At 45.0% G+C, this 23267-nt stretch overlaps 1 protein-coding gene across 2 annotated transcripts in view; it reads left to right on the plus strand.

Annotated features, from left to right (window-relative positions):
• LOC147703408 (carbonic anhydrase 4-like) overlaps positions 1–21843 on the plus strand; it is a 136220-nt gene extending 114377 nt beyond the window's left edge. The window contains exons 8-9 of one of the 2 annotated variants that reach the window (XM_086931841.1): positions 10791–10954; positions 19138–21843. In XM_086931841.1, coding sequence (XP_086787967.1) covers positions 10791–10954; positions 19138–19368 — 395 coding nt within the window. In that variant the 3' untranslated portion in view covers positions 19369–21843. The remainder of the gene's footprint in view (positions 1–10790; positions 10955–19137) is intronic. The other variant, XM_086931842.1, reaches the window with a different exon arrangement.
• The last annotated feature ends 1424 nt before the right edge of the window (positions 21844–23267 follow it).

Here is a 23267-nt window from a genome sequence, read left to right on the forward strand (position 1 = left end):
ACTAAACTCCATCAGTCCGCAGCAGATATTTTCCTTTCTTCCTATTTAGATGGTGCAGCTCCAGCATATACTAATGTAACCGTACCACCCGTTAACAATGCACAACCGCCTGCACAACAGCATGTCCAAGTCCTGGTCACGACCCCTCCACCTCACCAACTTCCCGTGCATGTTGTCACTTCCCCTGCCACAGGTCCGCCTGCCACTGTCCCCCCTGTTACTGGTCCGCATAATCCGTTTGCGACAACTGCAGCCCAGAGTGTACCTCTTCTACCTGCTATGACCACAACCGCTACACCACAGTCAGGTTATGCTCATGCTTCCGCTTCGGGAGGTGCCGTAGGAGGCCACCACCGAACCCCGCCACAAGTACAGCGACTGACAATGAGAGAATTAGCTACACAGCGTACCCCGAAAGCGACCCCTGCTGAAAAGCTTAAAGAATATCTTACAGATTGTAGATATGATCCCGTACCAGGCAAGCAAGGGCCATGATGTTAGCCTCGTTACGTGTACGACGTGTTGCAGATTATTTGATTACACTACCAGGAATGTCAGACCATCTAGACAGGATATATCATTTTATTCAGACTGGAGAAGGTCCTGAATGTGTTCGTGAAGCCATGGCATATCAGAAAATTGAGACACAAGGGTTAATATTACGTTTCTTGATTAATTGTTTGATAAGAGAACGAGATTGACCAGGTTTTGTACAAGAAGAGATGGATGTATTGACTAAATGGAGTCAGAATATTGCAGATTGTAAGCATGACAAACAGAATTGTATAGATGCCATGTCTAGAAAAATCCGTAAAGAAATAGTAGCCATGCATACCCGACAGAATGCCGATAGGGCAGCAGAGTCAGACGATAAAGATTCCTCAGAGGAGGAAGAGCCAGAGAATCCAACAGCGACTCGTGACATGATAGCGTATGTAGGTAGAGCGAAACCTCCTAAACAGTACCCTTTAAGTAGTCCTTTTGACAGAGCTATTCGTCTAGAAAACAAGAAACGTTTCCTTTCCCCGATTCCAGAACTATGTTCTCTTGAACATGTATTCCAACAGACCGATAATATACTGAAAGAAAGAATAGGTTACTACGAACTTCATACAATGCATGAACAGAAACTGGCACGGTCCGCAGTACAGTGGGCTGGTGATAGCCCCGTATATAATGATGACGCAGTAGCGCAAACATTTTTAAGCCTTTCCCCAGACGAACAGCGATTAGTTGCCATGTATATGATCCAACATCTCATTATACAGTATGAAAATCAGCATTCTGATCCAGGTCCCTTATATGATTTATTAGATGACTTACTTCTGAAAAGATGGAGAGGCCTAGGTACCGATTTGATTAATACGATTCTAGAACGACGTCACAAATTCAGAACTTTCCTAACTCCACATTTTGTTCCAGTTCCACCCCCAGTAAGACAGCCATACCACCTAGACAGACAGAATCCCTTACGAGAAGTACATCCAATTCAGAAGCCAGATAACACGTTACAACGCGTATTCGTATACACTCCTTTGACTAAAATGGAATTATTGGAAATGAAGAAACTAGTACCTAGTCACGATAAAGACCCTGCAGGATTCCACCGCGAAATAAAAGACATGTTACTCATGGGAGATTACACATATCCCGATATTATGAAAATGTTAAAGGTATTGTTGCCAGCAGGGATTTACGAGAAACTGAAAGAGAAAGAATGGGAGGTGGGAGATAAAAAGATTGTATGGACTGAATTAGAAGACGAAGAAACCAGACGTACCCCAGGTTTAGGTCTTGGGGAGAAAACTAAAGCATTACCAGGATTATTAGTACAAGTTTTGTCTAGATTACTGACGGTTAAGAAAGAGGATTGGGATGCAATCTCAGCCTGTAAGCAGAAACAAGACGAGGACACTAGTGATTTTTATTCTAGATTCGAGAAATGTTTTATTATTAATAGTGGCCTGAAAACAAGTAGCGAGTCATATCCACATCTTTTTGTTACCAAATTAGTCGAGAATTCCTTGCCCCAGGTTAAGAACCGTGTATTGAAAGTCGAGAGTACCTGGCAAGCAAATACGCCTTCCCAAATGTTACAAATGTTACAGTACCACCAGAACAGAATTAGAGAGGAACATGATCATGAACAGAGACGTATGAAAGACACTAAAATGAAAGTATTAGTTGCCCAGTCTGTTCCAGCAGATGGTCAGAAGAGGGGTAACACTCAGAACACACAGACTAGTCGTCCTACAGGTCCTGTTAAAGGAAATTGCAATTATTGCAAGCAGCCAGGTCACTTTATAAGTGATTGTGCCGTTCTGAAACACAATATTGCTACAGGCAAAACGAAAGAAAGACCACGTCAGCCTAGACCAGAATATGTTCAACAGAATATTCAACAGAATCCGCAACCTGCTCCAAAACATGCACAGCAACAGACCGTAGCGGTACCACAGCCCCAGCCCATTGCCGCAACACAACACGTTACACAGCAGATGTACCAGTATGCACAGTCAGAGTATCCAGATTACCAACAGTATTCATGAAATAGCCTAGAGAGGGAAGTAGGTTTGCCTCTCATCGAGATTCCTGTAGATCAAGAGGGTCCTTATGTACATAGTCAGGTATTAGGAAAAGACAGAAAATTTTTGATTGACACAGGGGCAAGCAGAACTACCATTAGTCATGACGAGGTTCCAGGGGCACCCCTCTCAGGCTCACAGAATGTTTCCCTTGGATTCTCAGGAAAACCTATTGTTAATGAAGTATCGAAACCAGTTCCCCTTGCAGTTGGTCCATTGTCCCGTACTACAGATTTATTGCTTACGAAATCATGTCCAGAAAACTTGCTTGGTATTAAAACGCTGAAAGCTCTAGGAGCTGTAATTTGTTGTTCTCCGGAAGGAGTGAGATTGTTTTTACGTGACTTCAAGGGTCACTATGTGTTGAGAGATTTTGATCCCCGATTACAGAATGTACCACAGCATTTATGGGCACAAGGTCCGACTGATGTAGGTTGTATGCATATTACACCATATCGTGTTACACTCAAGCAAGGTGTTGTTTTGCCCAGAATCCGACAATACAAATTGCCACCTGAGGCTGTAGCAGCCTTATTGAAAATTATTGATGAGCTTATTGCTCAAGGAGTAGTTGTAGAAACTGACTCCAATATTTGTAATTCTCCAATCATTCTGATTCTTAAACGTACTGATCCAAATGCACCTCCAGTTTATCGACTAGTGATTGACCTTAGAGAGCTTAACAAATGTATCATACCTCAGTACCCAGTGGTCCCAGATATTTCATCCCTATTAACAGCTATTGATTCCGAAGCGGTGTTCTTTACTGTAATCGATCTCAAGAATGCCTTCTTTAGTGTTCCCATTGATCCGGAAAGCCAGTACCTTTTCGGATTCAGTTTAAATGGCCGAAGCTTTAAATTTGCACGTGCACCTCAAGGGTTCACGGAAAGTCCGAGTAACTATAGCCAAGCATTGAAAAGACAACTTGACAGTATCCACATGCCTGCTAACACTGCCCTACTTCAGTATGTCGATGATCTATTGATCACCGCCCGAAGTGAACAAGAATGTGAACATGCATCTCTGACAGTCCTATACTTTCTGGCCGACAAGGGACACAAAGTGTCTCCTTCGAAGCTGCAATTCTGTGTTCAGCAAGTTGTGTACCTTGGTCACTTGCTGTCCAAGAGGGGGAGACAGCTAACACCTGACCGCATCCAGTTGATTGTACATATGCCACAGCCCAAGACACAAAAGGAAGTATGGGCCTTTATAGGCCTCACCTCTTACTGTAGACAATGGATTCCTCAGTACGCATATCTAGCCAAGCCCCTTATACAGTTGACAACCCAGGAGGCAGCGTCATCGACTGTCCTTCCTTGGACTCAGGAACATACACAAGCTTTTGACGACTTGAAGAAAGCCCTTTGTCAAGCACCTGTTTTAGCGACACCATGTTATAGCAAGCCTTTTACACTTTTTGTCACATTGTCAGTACTCACCCAAGATCAAGCAGGTTCACACAAACCGGGTGCTTATTTTTCCAGTACATTAGATCCAGTAGCCCAGGCCCTGCCTGCGTGCTTGAAATCTGTAGCAGCAACAGCTCTAGCAATCAGACAAAGTGATTCCATTGTATTAGGACACCAACTGACAGTACAGGTTCCACATTCCGTGGAAGTTCTTTTAAACCGAACACAGACTCAGCACTTGACTATAGCACGACTGACAGGTTATGAATTGACGTTATTCCAGCCACACATAGAAATCAGACGCTGCAATACACTGAATCCTGCTAAACTTTTACCGTTAAGTACAACAGACCCTATGTCACATGACTGTGTGGAAGTCATTAACACTATGACGAAACCTAGACAAGACTTGACAGATATCGCATTACTAGATCCAGACCTGACACTTTATGTGGATGGTTCATGTATGAGAACAAGTACAGGAGAGTTAATGGCCGCATACGCAGTGACCACCGAAACTGAAGTCATAGAAACACATCGTATTGACACCCTGTCTGCCCAAGCAGCAGAGCTCATTGCTCTGACCCAAGCCTGTATTCGAGCCAAGAACTTGAAAGTTAACATATACACAGATTCACGTTATGCATTCGGAGTTGTACACGACTTCGGAGTCCTTTGGCAAGAGTGAGGTTTCTTAACTTCCCACGGTGCCAAGATACAGCATGGTCCCCTCATTCAAGCTCTGTTAGAAGCAATACACTTGCCTACAGCCATAGCCATCATGAAGTGTAAAGCACATACGAAAGTCACAGATACCATTTCCCAGGGTAACGACCTGGCAGATCGAACAGCCAAGCATACAGCTCAGACTCATACTCATACGACTGATATGACAAAGACAGTAGTTCCAACACATTGCATGACAGTTAGGGATCCCGCACTAGATGTAATTGACATACAGACACATGCTACTCCAGACGAAATCAAGAAATGGACAGAACTAGGAGGGATCCAGACAGAACAGGGATGGATGACAAAGGGAAAAGCCACATGGTTTCTCCCCGACTCTATGGCTCAAGTTATCATTAACACAGCACACAGTCCTGCACATTTAGGAGAAAAAGCTATGTTAGACAGTATTCAAAACCTTTGGTTCAATAAGCATTTACGAGCAGCAGCAAAACAGAAAGTGCGTACTTGCATGATCTGTTGTCAGTTCAACCCAGGTAAAGGCATTCCCGTAGAGCAAGGTGGATTTCATCCTCCTGATCACCCTTTTGAAGTCCTCCAGATGGATTATATCCAGATGGAACGTTGTCGAGGATTCAAGTATGTCCTCGTAGTTGTATGTGCACTTTCCCGATGGACAGAAGCATATCCAGTCCCAGATTACACTGCCGTGACCACTGCTAAGCAGTTGGTTCGCGAGTTTTTCCCGAGGTTTGGTTTGCCTCGTGTCGTGTATTCAGATAACGGACAGCCATTCTCGTCCGAGCTCATGAAGCAGGTTTCCCTTTTGTTAGGTTACCAATGGAAGTTCCACTGTGTTCGGCATCCCGAAGCAGCTGGATTAGTAGAGAGACACAATCAGACTCTGAAAACACGTCTTGCCAAGGTCTGTGCAGAAAAAGGAGTAGACTGGATAGTAGCCCTTCCAGTTGCTCTCTTCTATATGCGAATGGTAGCCCATTCTAGGACAGGGCTATCCCCGTATGAGGTGGTTTTTGGCCGGCCACCGAATATGTGGGGGACGCCTCTGCCCCGTAAATTAACCGATGTTGACAGTACTATGCTGACAGATTACCTTGCTTCCTTGATGTCTGCACTACAATCATGTCGTTCACAGGTCGCAGCAGCCTTTCCAGACAACACCGAGGTGAAGCCACACAAGATCGTCCCTGGTGACTACGTGTACGTCCGCAACTTTGACCGGTCAAGCCCTCTGGAGCCCCGCTGGAAGGAACCTAAGATCGTTTTGATGACCACAAGGACTGCAGTCAAACTCGAAGGCAGAAAAAACTGGCTCCATTCGAGCCACGTCAAGAAATGTTATGGACTTCCGCCAAAAACTGTTTCCCAGGACTGCCGCATTCCAATCATTGATACTAAACTCCCCCTGGTAGAGAAAACTCCGTCCCAGGAGTACAAATTAAAGTTGAGGTCTAGTAAGTCAGACAGTTTAATTGTTTAAGTCCCCTCCTGGGTGAAGCGGTTAGACAGGTTCCTGACATGTATAAGATAGACCCCAATAGAGAGAGAGATAGACAGGAGATCAAGAAACAGAAATATTGCAAGAATCTCCGGAGCCGTTGTATTGTTACTTTAATTGTCATGTTTTTTCTGAGTCTTACGATTATATGCCTAAGCTATATGTTACACGTATATTTTCCTATACAAGCACATTCTTCTTTCAATGACACTGCAGACCACACCTTTAGTGATCTGCCCCCGCACGAACTTTCTTATCGACTTGCACTGCGCAACAATTCTTTTATCCGTATGTTGCATCATTCTCACCAGACCAGCAATGCCACTAATTGCTGGGTATGTGGCCGACTCCCTCCCTACCAGAAAATGATGGGAGCCTTGCCTCTTTTTCCTTACCCGTTTACACATAATGGTTCATGTGGTGCATGGTTTACATTAATGTCTTCGTTAGACAATAAGTCCAAAGTTTCCCAAGGTAATTGGATATGGGGAGACCTGAATACAGTTATGAATAAGGCATGTTTCCCCGACAAGGAGGGTCTTCCCCAAATGACAGGTACCGATCTAGAAAACGAAGTCTATGGATTGGGTAATTTTACACTCAGCCTCATGATTTTGAATGTCCAGTCAGAAACCAGTTCGAACTCACCCTCAATATCAGTCTTACCAGTGAAGGGTGATCTATGCGTTAGAAAGAATGGTTCAGTACATCTAGGACACAGCGATTGTAATACAGTTATTGAATTCAGTGACAAAGGCAAGTCTACATTCAAAGCTTCCCGACATTCCTATTTCATTTGTGGCCATACAGCTTATATACGTTTACCTCTAGACTGGGATGGTACTTGTTACATTGCCATCCTACTGCCACCTGTTTTTCTAGCCCCACCTGACTATCATAGAAATTCTCATCTCATTCATGTTAGACCCAAGAGAGATCTCCCGATTGTCGATTACACTGAAACGACATGGGAACAATACACAGATTTCAATAAAGGATTCTTTCCTTATTTAGGAACTGTCTCAAATAGCAAACTGATACGTAAATTGACCAGAACCCTTGAAGCAGTAGTAAATGAAACTACTTTTGCCCTAGGTAACTTGACAGAAGAGCAGTCTGCTATGAGACTTGTCGTTCTTCAAAATCGTCTCGTCCTTGACGTCATCCTGGCAGATAGGGGCGGGGCTTGTAGAGTCATCGGATCCAGTTGTTGTGTTTTCATTCCTAATAACGCACCGTCAGTATATAGAGCCATAACTCGGCTCCACAAGATTGCAAGTCAGATACACCAGAATCCAGGCACCTGGACCTGGTCCGGTTGGCTCTGGAGCGTGATATCAGCCTGGGGATGGAAAGTCCTATCCTTCCTTGGAATAGCCCTACTCATAGTATTCAGTTGTTGTCTATGTCTACAATGTGGGCCAGCGATTTGCGGCTTGTGCGCCACATCATGTATTCCCCATCCAAGTCCACGTTCTCGTGCCCGAATGAAAAAAGATGAACAAATGATGTTATATGAACAGATAGATGGACTCATGAAGATTGATATATCCTGAAGGGACCGTAGGGGACAAGGAGGGAATGAGGTAATTGAAATTTTTATGGTCAAGTATGTCCCCTAACGTGTACCCCAACGTCTCCATGTACGTGCTTAAAGTACATGTAATTTCCCTCCATGACCGAATATGAAGACGCAAATACATTTGCGTCCAACGTTAACATATCCTCTTTCAGATCCACCATGAATGGATCGATTATTCAGTTCCTAACCATGCCATGCCAACGTCTTTACATGGTACACTTTTATGTTTTTCCTGGCTCTGCCGAGCTAGGCCCTGATTTCTGTCTCCGAGCCCTTTCTGCTTTCTGCCTCTGAAAGCTGCAGCATGGACACGTATCCCTGACCTCTGCCTTACTCCCTGCCAAGCGAAGCAGTGCCTGGCTCAACCTGGCCTGCCTGCCAAGACAGTATTTTGCCTTCAAGTTATCTGTTCGGCCTCCTCGAAAATACATTCCTGTCTAGTGATTTAGGTAAACATCTCCCCGGCTGCAGAGCAAAGAGCAAGCCTTCCTGTTTCCCTGCAAGTAATTTACAGTTCCCGTTACCATAGTAGGCCCATGGCCCGCACGTAGCCACCTATGCACGCACTAGCATTCAGTATAGAATAGCCTCTGCCCGAGAGACCTTTTACTCCAGATAATACATCCTCCAAACATAAGATACCAGATATGTTATAGGTCCAGGTCGTTCTGACATCCCAGACTTCTGTCTCCTCTACTAGTGTTAAAGTTCTCCCCAGTTACACGTCTATGTCACGTCATGCTAGCTGCGCGCGCATCCGCACTTTCTGCTGATCCCGCAATTTTCTCTATGCATCCACCCACATGTGACGATTCTTGTGACGTTTCTCTGACATGTACAGTGCACGCCTCCGTGTACGCCTATTGCACGCCTTCTTTCACGCCTCCTCTTACGCACATGTGTTCTTATCTCGCTCTTTTTCACCTGTTACGCCTACTGTATTGGATTCAATTATGTTACTTTACTATATATAATGTGTAATGTTAATAAAACGTTGACTGTCCCTTCCCGAACCCTAGTGGTGACGGAACATGATCTCCAACCTCGAGGTTTTCATTAAAACCCGTATGACTCAGATACCACGGACTCTGCCTCTCATTTTTATGAGCTGTCTTGTAATGATAATTATACGGAAAAACTGATTAGGTAAATTTATTTACCACAATACCATACCTCAGCTGTGAGTGGCTCCCTTGGCGCAGTGGACTTTCTCAGCGGGTACGCTGAGACTCTAGAGTATAAATATTGGATCTTTCCCCAACAAGGGGAGAAGGAGTGCTTAGTCAAAGGGCACAAAGGACAAGGGCTAGGCAGACTAGCAGGTAAGGCAAGAGATTCAGGGGAGAGAGGATAGGAGCTAGGAGCTAGGGAGGTAGACAAAGGGAGAAAGAGTACTAAATGGAAACAAATGTAATTAATGAGTTATTATATAGCGATGGCTAGATCCGATGGAATCAGAGCACTTTACATGAGGGACAATAATGTTGCAAATTACATCAGTTAAAAGTTACATAAGTATCAACAAAAGCATTTAAAGAACATAGGGGAACAAGGTGAATGGAGCAGGAAGGGTAAGAGGATAAGGTAAAGGGGTAGGAGGAAGACAGGACGTAGAGACGAGGGGAAAATAGTTACAAAAGATACCAGAAAAAACTTTTTAGGAGCATAGAAGAAAAGGAAAATGGGGTGAGGAATGGAAAGGGGGTGAGGGCAAAAGGGGTAGTCCAAGGTCCGGCTGGGTAGGTGACGGCCGAGGGGGAATCCTCGGTCCATCTCCTCTTCTGCTATCAGGTTGGTCCACCGGGCATCGGTCAAATGGCTAGGTCTCAACAGAAAAACATTATAGGGGAAGAGGGTGAGAAGAAGGAAGCGTAGAGGGGGAATAGGGTGGGGTGAAAGGGTAGGAGGGGGAAACGACAGAAAGACGAAGGAAAGTCTGCCCAAAATCCGGCTGGGTAGGTGACGGCCGAGGGGGAATGCACAACCCATCTCCTCTTCAGCTAACAGGTAGCTCCACCGGACATCGGACAAATAGCAGGGTCTCTACGGTCGAGGGAAGGTTCAGTGTACATGTCCAGGAGGAAGAGCAGGATCAAGGTCAGGTGAGGGATGTGGTTAAGCTCAGGACGCTGACCACTTCTATTGTCTGGGAGCATTGGAGCATCATGGAGAGTCCGACTGAGGCTGCCAACTTGGGGTCAGGAAGTGGGGTTGAGACCTTGGTGCTAAATTCAGTCGGTCCACGAAATTCCCAAAGCATAGGGGTGTAATCTATGCCGTGAAGCGGCAGGAGGACAGTGCCAGTGTCCGCACGTCTTCAGAGGGGGGGAATGGCAGGTCTGACGTGGAGTCTCCAGAGTTATTCTGCAATAATCAGGGAGCCCTCCCACCTGCAGCCCCATCGAGCATACAAACTCCTCGCGTACACAATTACATTAAAGAACAGGCACAGTAGCACATAAGGCGAGAACTCTATTCTGCACCAACCTCATAAGCCTAAATCTAGTAGACCACAACTCCTAAACATTACTTGCATTAGGAAATATACTTAAACTTAGTAACATAACCTGCAGTAGGGAATAAATCAAACCTAGACCACAGTAGAAAACATAAGACAGTAGGTAAAACCTAGTAAGCATAAAAGCACATCTCTAAGCATAAATCAAGGTGCATAAATCACACTACAAACATTACATTTCCTAGCGCCTATAAAAAGTACACTAGTGCCTTGCGCCCTACAAACCTAATAGTCCCCTGGGCCAACTGGCCATCTATAAGGGGCTCAAATGCCTCTGTCCAAAAAGTCAGGGCGCGCTACCGATGCAGCGATGGTCACGGGGGGCGCACTTCTCTCTAACAGAGGGCAAGGTCGCCCAATGTTAGAGAGAAGAAAGACTGCAACGTGAATCTAGCCTTGTTTGAGGATGAGCACGTTCTGCCTCTTGGCTGGTGGTGTATTCCGTTTGTGAATCTTGAACGTACCCTCTTTCTCTCCACAGATCAAAGTGTTCTGTTAAATGGTACCCTTTCCATTGATTCATTACTTCAAGGCGTAAACCTCACCTCCTACTACAGGTACCTGGGATCGCTTACCACTCCCACCTGTGATGAGGCAGTGATCTGGACCGTATTCAAGAACCCCATATTGGTTCCTTCTAGTGTGGTGAGTATGTCAGCAGTGTGCGACCTTTGTGATGATTATGCTCTGCCCCCCTTGTGCCAGCGTCTGTCACGCTCATCTGGTGTGTATGATGCCACCCTCACTGGGATGGATATGCTATCCTTGGATGAGTGCGTGTCCACACTCTGTTGCACACTCTATTTGCCGAGGGACATTGAGTTTCCCGCCCTGGTGTGGTGTCACACTCTATTCCACCTTCTATGTTGTGGGGGCATTGAGTTTCCAGCCCTGGTTTGGTGTCACACTCTGTTCCACCCTCTATGTTGTGGGGACATTGAGTTTCCAGCCCTGGTGTGGTGTTACACTCTGTTCTTATTTTGTAGCGACAATGCTGGTTTGGTGACGGCTGTACTGGCAGCCAGCATGTCACTTTGTCCTTAATATGGTTCTTCCCCATTACTCAGCTCAAATAGACTATCCAGTTTACTAGCTCCAGGTACTTTATTTCACCAGTGTATGGCAGTTAAATTCTAAGGGGCAGATTTACAAGAACTGATGCATCTCTGCATATTAGCAAAGATGCGTCAGTTAATTTGTGTCACGTCAAAAAACCCTTGTGCCACCATAGATGCGTCGCATTTACAATGTGGCGCACCATGGAGCAAGGATTGACAGATGCATGACACATCTACTGGCGTAAAGGCAACGCGTTGCTGGAGTCATGCCACATGCGGAATCATGCTGCGTCACTCCTTACGCCTGCTTCAAGCAGGCGTAAGGTTTTGACGCAGTGGTGTCGTAAAAGTGACTCAGTGAAATCTTGTAGATTTCACTTCATCACTTTAACGAGACTTTCTTGCGTCAGAACGCCCACCCTGCATACATTATTTATTTATTTATTTATTTTAAAGGATTTATATAGCGCTGGCTAGACCCGGAGGCGTGACGCAGGTATAATGTGACGCAGGGCTTTACAACGCAACGCATCTCCATAGATGCGTCACATTGTTAATGTATCGCAATGTGGTGCATTGTTTACAATGCCGCTGCATCACAAAAGGGACGCAAAAGTGGCGTATAAGTGTTGCAAGGGGCTTTTAAATCTGACCCAATTTCACTAGCGAGTGTAGTCCGGCAGTGAGTAGGTGTGTGCTTAGTCTTGCCTGGGGTAGGTTAGTTAACTGAAAAGCCAGGTTTTCAGCTTCTGGGGGAATTTAAGAAGAAAGGAGGAAACTATGATGTGGAGGGAGGGTAAAATATAGAAACAAAAAACACTTTCAGGCCTGGCTTGGCTGCACAGCTGTCTGCGAGACTTTTTGTCACAACACCTTTAAAAATTGGCGCATAAAATTCACTTCAGAGTACTATTATTCACTTACCAGGTACTATCTGCTATACCATTCCGCCACTTATTGAAATATATGAGGGACTATACTACATACTAAAAGTACAACCACAAGGTTTTTGTCACTTTCAATCCTTTATCCACTAGTTGCAAAACACAATTTTTTTTATTTTTTTTTACTAATGAGGAGAATTTGTCAGGACTAGAGTGCGGCCGTCACTCCAACATTACCACTCTGTTGTGTGTTCCTCTTTCTCATCAGGGTATCTTGACACCAAGATGGATGGCCAATGGCTTGGGAGATGAAAAACAAAAGTATCAATCTCACGAGACTTTCGACAACCTTCTCTTAATCAGGCCGTCCCAGCGGCAGAGACAAAACCCATCTCAACAAGAGAGAAGAAAAACACACCTGTAATCATTAGTATAATTTAAAATAAGTATGGCGCTGTCTTACTCCAAAATGTTCTATGTGATATTACTGAGTTTGTTGTTCCGAGGTTAATGCTACCTCTATATTCTCACTCTGGCAGGGCACCTAAACTTGTTAAAAGACAGTCTATGGTGAGGTTGCACAGAAGCATTCTCTCATCTTGCTCTGGGGACACGTTCCCAAAACTTTGTGGTGGCCATCTTGTTTTGGTCCCTTTGAAGACATTTTTCAATGTTGTAGTAAGAAGGCAGGATAATGTCTGTCAGCCTTGCTCTATATTCTTGAAAACAGAATATTTGCAAAATTAGAAGCCACCCGCTCTCTCACAAAGCATGGTAATATCTAGTTGGTATTTTACTGAAGCCACTGGAATCTGAGAAGGGACAGGCACAGTGCCAAGATAGTTTCCTCGTAGGATACTTATATGTTTGTTTTTTACTGCTCAGGTGCAGTCTCTTGCCTTATTGATGCAGTGCAGGAGGCTGATGTCTGCAGGTGTCCATCTTCTTTGCTTGTTCAATTTGGGGTGCACTTTAGCAGGGGTCGGTTTCAGTCCTTTAGAGCTGGCGCAGCCAAATTCCCCAACACCTTCTTGTGCTGAAGCCATGAAAGCACTGCCACTGCCAACCCAGTCACACCACTCAGTCACACCACTCCCGCGTAGAGGGTGTTTCCGTAGTCAAGTCTGATGCTGACGAGGGCCTGGGTGACTGTCTTTCTTGTATCTGTGGGGATCCATCTGTAGATCTTGCGGAGCATGGGGAGGGTGTTGAAGCAGGAGGAGGAGACGGCGTTGACTTGCTTGGTCATTGAGAGCGTTGAGTCGAGGATGATTCCCAGGTTGCGTACGTGGTCGGGGATTCCCCCAGTGCCGTTGGCCACCAGGAGTCGTCCCAGGCTGATGGGTTGGAGGCGAGGATGAGGACCTCCGTTATGTCCGATTTCAGCTTCAGACGGCTGATCTTCTTCCAGTCGCCGACGGCCTTCATTCCTTCATGGAGGTTGGCTTTGGCGGTGATGGGGTCCTTGGTGAGGGAGAGGATCAGTTGAGTGTCGTCGCCGTAGGAGATTATGTTGAGGTCGTGCTGTTGGGCGGCGTGTGCGAGCGGGCCATGTAAATGTTGAACAGTGTCGGGCTGACGGAGGATCCTTGGGGTACGCCGCAGATGATCTCGGAGGCTTCAGAACGGAACGGGGGAGGCGGACGCTCTGGGTTCTGCCGGAGAGGAAGGAGGTGGCCCATTCCAGAGCCTTGTCTCGGATCCCTGCGGCGTGGAGGCGTGCGCGTAGTGTGCGGTGGCAGACGGTGTCGAAGGCGGTGGAGAGGTCTAGGAGGATGAGTGCTGCAGTCTCCACGTTGTCTAGCAGGGTCCTTATGTCGTCCGTGGCGGTGATGAGGGCAGTCTCGGTGCTGTGGTTGCTGCGGAACCCTGACAGGGAAGTACCAGGATTCTGTTCTCTTCGAGGTATCGGGTTAGCTGTCTGTTAACGATTTTCTCGATGACCTTGGCCAGGAAGGGGAGCAGAGAGATGAGTTGGAAGTTCTTGAGGTCTCTTGGGTCTGCCTTGGGTTTTTTGAGTAGGGCGTTGATCTCGGCGTGTTTTCAGCTCTCTGGGAAGGTCGCTGTTTCAAGGGAGAGATTGATGACGTTGCATAGGTGGGGTACGATGGAGCTGCTTGCTTTGTTGCATATATAAAATGCAGCTCTGTAATCTGCAAGGTACATGTTCTTTGCAGCAGGCCTATTAACCCTCTGCGCTACTTTACGATGAGTCAAAACTGCAACTAGACAAAACACTGATCTCCTTTATCTGCAGTAACATTAGTCACTAGAGTTATCTTGACATTTTTATTGTTGACTGGAAACTACTGCTCACACAAGAAACTCTGCAGCATTAAGCACAGCGCCCCTACCTCCCATGACCCCCCCTCCCCTCCCCCCGTGGTCAGCACCAGGTGTGGCTGCACCGTTCGCACCGCCATAACTTTAAGTCGGCCTTTTCACAGCACTTATAGTGAGTTTGGAGCTTGTGGACCTAACAACCACTGCCTTCTTTTTCTCTCCCCGCCCTCAAGCAAAAAGGATTTCTAAAGCCTTGAAACGTTTTTCTATTCCTGGATTAATTGAGGAGCCCCTTGTATTTTTTAATGGAGTCAAACCCCTCCCAGGCGGGCGAGTACCCTCGAGTTCCCAGGCCAAAACATGCAGCCCACCTTCCCTCATACTTACAGATGATGCACATCTGTGAAGCTGCAAAAGACTGCAGCTCTTATTTACATATTGCCATAAAATACACATAATCTATTCAAATCAAGTCAAGTCATTATCGCCTCCTTGCCTGAAGTTCAAGTCCAGCCCTTAAACCTTAGCCGTACAGCACTTTGTGAGTAGTAAAGTTAGGAGTCCTAACTTTACTACTACTAAATGCCTTCTGTTAATACCAAAAGTAGTAAGTTTAGGATTTTATCTCAGATTAGTTCTGTGAATCGGCCCCAAAGACTGTAGACCTGCAAGCCCCCCTAAGTGCTGGTGCAGTTTGGCATGTGTATAATCCTAGCAACAGAGCTTTCTACTCTGATTCAGACAGAGCTGGCTTTAGCGCTGGTGGCGCCCTGTGCGACAATGTTTGTTGGCGCCCCCCCAATGACCATCTCTTCCACGGATTCCCTCACTAGCACCCTTTCACAGTGCCCCTCCAGTCTCCATAACCGCACTCTCTCAGATTCATTTTGTTTTATAGCGCCACTCATACCAGTGTGGGAATGTCAGAGCACTTTACACCACACACACATTGCACATAGACAATCATAAATGTGTAAATCAGTGAGTAGAAAATGTTACATAAGACAGAGGACTACAAGATGTAGGAGTCACGTGTCATCCATACTGGTAGGCAGTATAGTTTATTAGTCCTTGGTCTGAAAAAACACAAATTCAGCATTTGAAACTTAACACCATTGTTGTGGGTTCTCAATAGTAATGAGAATTGATTGATACCCAAATTAATCCTTTTTGCAAGATAATGAAAGACTGGGTAAAAAACATATCTCTAATAAATGCCTTGCAGTTTGCATGCAGCTCTTTGATGACAGTTTGTTTACTGTTCCATATTAGGATTTTATAATAAACTGCAAGTAACAAAAGGAACTCTCTGACAAAAACAGTAACCCACTGACCTATTTACATTATATGCATTGTGTGAACTGCATGTTACATGTTCTTTGCAGCAGGCATATTAACCCTCTGCACTACCTTACAATGAGTCAAAACTTCCACTAGACAAAACTCTGGTCTCTCTCCCGGCGCATCACTGAAATAAAAAAGGGCCATTCTAGGGAATCAAAGGCCTTTTCGGCATCTAATAACACCGCCGCTGCTGGGATCATGGGATCTATCCTATGAATAACTGCAAAAAGGGTCCGTAGATTAAGCGAAGTGGATCGATGGGGAATGAACCCGGACTGCACAGGGGAAATAATATACTCCATTAACAAACAAAGCCTGATTTTCATCACCTTAGCTAATATTTTATAATCCAGGTTCAATAAAGAAAGGGGCCTGTACGAGCCACACAGAGAAGGGTCCTTGCCAGGTTTAGGAAGAAGAAGATAAATGACGGCCTCTCTAAAGGTGGGGGGGGAATGTGTTTATCCAACGCTTCTGCATATACCTCTATCAATCGTGGGACCAGAATATCTTTGTACGCCTTATAAAAATCTGCAGTGAACCCATCTAGTCCCGGAGCAGAGGAACCCCGGAGCGCATCTATGGCCCCCCAAAAATTTTCTTGGGATATTGGAATAGCCAGGAAGTCCTGCATATATTTCTCAAGATAAACTAGCGCAATTTCGGATAATTAATCTTCATGGGCGCTGTGATCACCGTCTATTCTGGAAGTGTATAGGGTTTTAAAGTGGGTCAGAAATGGGTCATTTATCTCTGGAGTAGAATATACCGACTGGTCATCTGAGTTTCTTCCGCTGGAAAAATTTAACAATGTGTTCCTGTCTGTGGGTTTGGTATACAGATTAACTTCCAATACTCTATTCTTGTGCTGTATCCAAACAACTAAGAAATGTATCTTTTCACTGTCACTTCACACAGTGCCTCCTAGGTACTGCCATGATGGCTCTGCTGCATTATGAAGCTACCTGCAGATGTGTTAGGTCTTTCTTGTATTCGAGGGGTCCACTCATCCTTTGCGTCCTCTGCCCATTTGGAGAGCAGAAACAGTGCCTGTCCTGTCACTTGTTCTTTGCACTAACAGTGCTGCTGGTAAATGTAATCCCCACCAACTCCAGAAAACAAAATATCTGAATCAAAGAGACAGAAGACCTGGAGGTTTTGTGAGGCTATTGGGCACTTAAAAGTAGAGGTAGGTGGAACTCGTGAAGTTTCTCTCTGTCAAATTCTGCGGAGTTACCTAAAAATTCCACACAATTCTGTGGTGTTCTGCAAGTGCCAGAATTTTGGCACGTTGCGCTGCTCGAGCTGATTTTTAGTGCCGGGAGCTTGTTTCCATGCTGTAAAATCAGCACAAACGGCATACGCATATGCGCCAGAAGGTACTGCTTCTTTCTGGCGCTCAAGTAGATTTTCTACTCGAGCAGCAGCATTCTCAGTGCAAACGGTAACAACCTGGTGCGTCCGGCCTCTTTGAAAAATCTCAGCTGGAGACGTTCTAGCACTCGAAAATTACGCTAGGGGACGCAACTTCTCGCTCGCGCATGGCAAATTAATGTTGATGAGCTGTGCGCAAGGAAAAACTCTGCCACGCTGTGGTTGAGTTTTCCACAAACTCTGCTCTTCAAGAGGAGCGCAGAGTGGGCAAAACTCCGCTGGTAGAGCAGAATATTTTGCCCACTACTACTTTATAGTACCTACTACTAGTGACACATGGAGAGATAGAGGAAGAAATGTGGAGAGTATTTTATCCTAATTTGTTAAGTCAACAGAGCATATGTCTTTCTGCAGGCTAGCATAACTCATACAGTTGGGCATGGGCCGGACCACTGGAATTATGCGGCCGGAGAGAGCCAAAATATGCAGCAGAGTTGAATAAAGCATGCAGCAAAAAAGGGCAAAATATGCAGAATTATGCTGCACATTTTGTATTTGTATTACTTGATTTTTTGGTAACACTGAATTAGTTGCACCTCATGAGTACCAGTTTAAAACCCAAATATAGCAATAGGCACCAGAAAGTGGACCAGTCCAGCTTTGCAGAGGGCCTTCCATTGTGTGGCAACACGTGTTGCTGCATTTACAGTAACTTTTGAACCATTTGAGCTAGAAGCGAAGTCTCTTTTTTGGTTAAAATCTGTAGATTATGCGGCAGATAATGGATTAGGTGGCAAATGAGCTAAATCTATAAATATGCATAATGCCAGAGGCCCTGGGGATGAGACACAGAAGAGGTCCTATTAGATAAGAAGTATTTTCTATGATTTACTCTATGGTGGGTACAGGACATTAAATACATTCATTGTGTCCCTCCAAGTTGAATGAATGATAACTAGAAAGGTTTATGCCTTTTAGTTAAATTAAGGAATGATGTGTTCCCTCACCTTTCATGACACCATGAATATATTTCACTCTCAATGACTCTGTCCATGCCATTTCCTCCAGTTCCCTTTCTCTTCTTTTATGCTTTAGTTTTCTCTTAGTTTTACATCCATCACAGTTTGTCTGTTGCTTTCGTGTTCTCTAGCTCCCTGTCTCATTTGTCTCTTGCTAATTCTTCGCTTTTCTTAATCAGTGGTGGTTGCCCCCGAACGGTGGTGATGGGGCGGAGGGAAGGGATTAAAAAAGTTAATGTACCTTCTCTGCCTAGCCCCTGCACGCCCCTCCTCCATCCTCTTCAGATCTGTTGGAAGCATGGGAAGCACCCAGGCTTCCTGACTCTCCCAGCCAATCAAGATGCTGCATGAGCAGCTGCGTGATTGGTCTGAGGGCCTGTTTGGCCACTCAGGCAGTGCATGGGAGGCTGGGCATGTTCTCCTCTGGGCTGTGCAACACAACCCCGTAGAGAACATGCTAAGGGCGCATTATGGTTTGGCCAGCCCCAGAGGGCCAACCAAGCCATCATTCAGACTCAGAGGAGTGAAAACAACTCATCACTCTGCTCTGGCATCACAGAGCCCAGCCCCGTCCCACTCGAGTGACACATAGAAAAATAAAATGATAATAACGTCCTGTTATTATCATTTTCTCTTTCTTATATGAAGTGCTGAAAAAGCAGTTGGTCTATGCTCCTCCGCCTTAACGGAGGAGCTGCCACTGTTCTTAATCATTCTCTGCCTTTCTTAATCATGATCGATCTCTCTTGTGTCCATCTCGCTTGCTGTTTTTATCCCTTTTCCCTAATTTGGTTGCTCTTGCTTCATGTTAAATATCTTTTCTTCCAGCACTCTAACCTGATACCTTTTTCTCTGTTGTTTTCCAGGTTGACGCGTTCCCCTCCATTTTGTATGAGAGTAATGACACACACATTGAGAATGTGTTCAGGACACCACAGGCTTTGGGGATTCGTCAAGTACAGACTTCAGTGGCAAAGGCTGCAGTGCCAACCACAGCAACAACCTTAACTTCTCCAGGACGTGGGACCGCTCTCTTCCCTCCCCAAGTCCTGGTTCTCTTATTGGCATTCCTGACAATTGTCCAGGGGAAAGCCTGATATGCTCAAGGAGTTCTGCGTGGCTGGGAAAAACAACATTCAAGAAGCCCCTGAACTGCAGGAGAACAAACTCTTAGCTCCGTTGAAACACCTTTTGTGGCCCTGGACATGATGAACAATCCCATCCCTTCACTACTTGTGTCGGCCAATGCTGGTTACCAAGGCCTACAATGAATTGAAAAGTTACTTATCTGTCATAGTGGTTATTCAGTACATTCTCCTTTTCAGAGTCTACAGAAGAATGATTGGTTGGCTGGGATTCTAGGAACAACTAATGCAGACTCTGATCTGAAAGGCAACAAAACCACCAGCAGCCTGGGCACCGCCAATCGGCTTAGTGATCCCTTCCCCTGAGTCTACTGCTAGGTACCATGGCCTATGCCAAACAGGGAAGCTACTAACTGGTCACATTGCCTTTCCGCCATGAGTATCTATTCCAGGCTTTTGGGAAGGACCCATGTGCTATGGAATCAGATCGCGTGAAGCCAGAGACATTTTAAAGCATAGGCAAAGAGGGCTTTGGCCCCTTGATAGATTGGATCTGTTCTCCTTCACGTAGTCCTGCGCTGATGATCTTGATTGATTCTTAAATACCATTTTGTTTTAATTTATTCTTAATATGAGTGATGTGTGGGAGTCAATTGCAGACATTTTCCAGACAAATGTTGTTTTCAACACCATGCAACATCCATAATAAAGTTCCTTTTAGTTCTAAACCTCACCTCACATATGAGAACTAGCGGCCAGAGATTCTTTGGAATACTATTAGTAAGCTGCTGCTATTTTACAATTTTGAAAACACATATCACTATCCCAGAATAGTAGGTGGAAGCACATTTAGAATTTGGACCAATGAACCTGGGCACCGCCAGTGCCCTGGCCAAAAAGGGCATGAAAAGATGAAATTGGATCATAAATTCAAAACGGGTCTGAACAGGGGCCACCAAAATACCTTTAGTCCAGGGCCCCCAAAATCCTCAAGATGTCCCTGCGTGAAGCACCACTGCACTGAGCCTATCTTTGAATCCCTACCAGGGAAGCTTGACATTGAGCAAGTTTTTGACTCTTGTGTCAGTGAGATGTGCCTAAGAACAGAACCTCATCTCCACTGCCTCTGGCCAGTTGGAAAGACAGGCGTAAACAGAAGAGTCAATCAAGCCCTAAAAAACAATGATTGTATCTGCAAGATATTTGGTTGAGAGAAGGGACTGTTCTATAAAAACATATGCTTGGGATTATAGCTATGGGGCACTGTATCACCAGTGCTGTCACTCACCGGGATATCCCTGGGCAAAAATAGGGCTAGTACTACTTTATTGAAATGTAATCAAAATTATTATTCAAACTGTAAAATTAAAAATCAATTTAATCTCGGCCTCTGAATTGTAGCCATTTTTTCCGCCAAAAAACTTTCCTGTCCAAAATAACATGAAATTGGAATTTATCACACTTTGCTTTTTGCACACTTGACCCCTGAAGAATAGCCTTCCCAATACAAAACTCATCAAAATATATTATAATTGTTATTGTAACTGCATTTATATAGCGCTTACTGCCCCTTACTAGGCATCGCAGTGCTCTTCGGCGAGTAGTACGCTACTCCAGAACCCAAAAAGGATTAGTGGTGAATTAGTATAGGGAAATATGAAATTAATTTGAGGGGTGGACATGTGAGTCTGTTATTTAGGTTGAAAGGGATAGTGTAGGGAAAGAAGAGGGGCTGGTTTACATTTATATAGAGCTTGGTACCCCTGATGATGCCTCAAAGCACTTTTTGAGGAATAGCACGCTACTCTGAAACCCAAACAGTATTAGTGGTGAATTAGTATAGGGAAATATGAAATGAATTTGAACTGTGAAGGTGAACATGTGAGTCTGTTAGTTGGATTGAAAAAGAATAGTGGAGGGATAAAAGAGGGAAGGGTCTGGAAAGAGTTTATTTGCAGATCATAGCAGCAGGAGAAGGTTTGGGATGTGCAGGTGCCAAGAGCGCTGAACCCACGAGTGGGGGTATGACTGAAGGGGGTCTGTTTGAAGACTAGATACAGAGAAGCAGATACCATGGGAAGAGAAGAGACTGGTGCCTTGCCTGGGGGCCCTACATGTCCATGCAGGACAGACGCTTAGCATTTGAGAGTGCTTGGATAGGAGCTTTTTGGCTTGGATGAGTCTGGGTAGAATGATGCAGGACCCAAACACCTAAGCCTACAAACATCACTGCATGAGGAACCAAGTGAGGACTGCAACTACCATCATGCAATGTACTTGGATTCTAGAGCGCAATCCACACACCTGCCTGTGAGAGGAGGAGTCGAGAGACTACTTCAAAGGGAGTGGCCTCTGAAGCCCACGAGAATCAATCCGCCTGTGGGACCGGCACTGATGATGGCCATTCCTGCCAGAAACGCATCTGCCAAAGCGCTTCACCGACTGCAGGAAAGCGCTTTATTTGTGCGAAATAAAGCCTTTGTTGTGTACCCGAAGCAAGTATTCCTCTGACTTTTCATTAAGGTCAGCATTTGGGGGTGAAATATATATATAGGAAGGAAAGGATCCTGAACACCAGCTCCACTCCAAACGGGCTCGGTGCGAGTTCCGGGCGTCGGGTGTCCCGGTATATAACGAAGGCAGAAAAGAAAACTCGCACATCTGGGTTTGTTTTAACAGACGGTGTATTTAGTGGCGACGCATTTCGAGCAGACGCTCTTCCTCACAAGCCATAGAGTTTACAAAGTAAACCACCATTATGAAGTGCATACCAAGTACATAGAAAACGGACCAACAGCTCTCTGATAAAGCTGGAAGACAGACTTTTCAACGGTGCAAGTTTTTCGGCAGATTTTAAACATTTGTTCAATACAGAAAATTATTTCCAATTTAATTACAAAATGGGGGTTTAAACATGCATTTATAACATAGTAAATACACATTTCATAAAATATTACTAAGGGACAATGAACTTGATCCCTGTGTGTGAGTTATTCTCTGCCATGTCTGCCAACTTAAATAAGCCTAGTGAAGCACTGTCTTCTAGTACAAAAATGTTGCAATCACATTTAAGTCTAAACATTCATAATCATCATTTTGATATCAGACCAAGTGGTCATGGTTGTGTGTCCCAGCCAAGTGGCATGTGTGAGCCTGGAAAAATGTGGGTGAACCCAGATGCACTCCAGAAATTGCCATCCCGGCTCCTACTAACCAACTACCCTACCCGTGTTTTTCTAAAAGAAGGGGGGGAGATTATTGTGACTATCACAAAGTCCTCACTTAGGACAGTGAGGGGGGTTATTGGGATTCTCACTTACGAAAAGGGTGGTGGTGGGGGGGGTGAGAGAGTTACCAGTGGTGTTTGTGTGTAGTTTAAACAATAGTTAAACATTATAATAGATCAAACTAAACAACAAAGGAGAGCAAGGGGTTTGCAATGGGGCAAGTCAGTCCTGAGAAAAAATATCATTCTAGTTATACCAAAAAAAGCAATATTTAAGTACATTATCAGAGTTTTCAAAAATTTCTCCTAGTGGACTACATAACGTTACATCACATTATGCTCAGGTGGACTATGTTCCATGTGAAATTTCTAAACTTCGTAGCACTGTGTCTAGGTGGTGGTCCCACCTCCCAGAGCTCACATAAATTACAGAGAAGAAATCGCTGTCACAGCGAGAGCAGTGGGGACCAAAAAGGGGGGGGGGTAGGGTACTCATCCAATGTGGACATGGAGTTCCTCATCCTTATTTAACCCAAAAGGGTTCTTAGTCTCTAACTTGATGATGTACTGAGATTCAAGGATTCTGAGTTGCTTTTCGCGGTTTCCCCCTCTGGGGTTTGCCGGAATCCTGTCAATACCAAAGAAAGAAAAACAGTTAACATCTTTGTTGTGATGTCTGTGCCAA

The sequence above is a fragment of the Lissotriton vulgaris genome, chromosome 7 (genome assembly GCF_964263255.1).
Source record: "Lissotriton vulgaris chromosome 7, aLisVul1.2, whole genome shotgun sequence".
NCBI lineage: Eukaryota > Metazoa > Chordata > Amphibia > Caudata > Salamandridae > Lissotriton > Lissotriton vulgaris.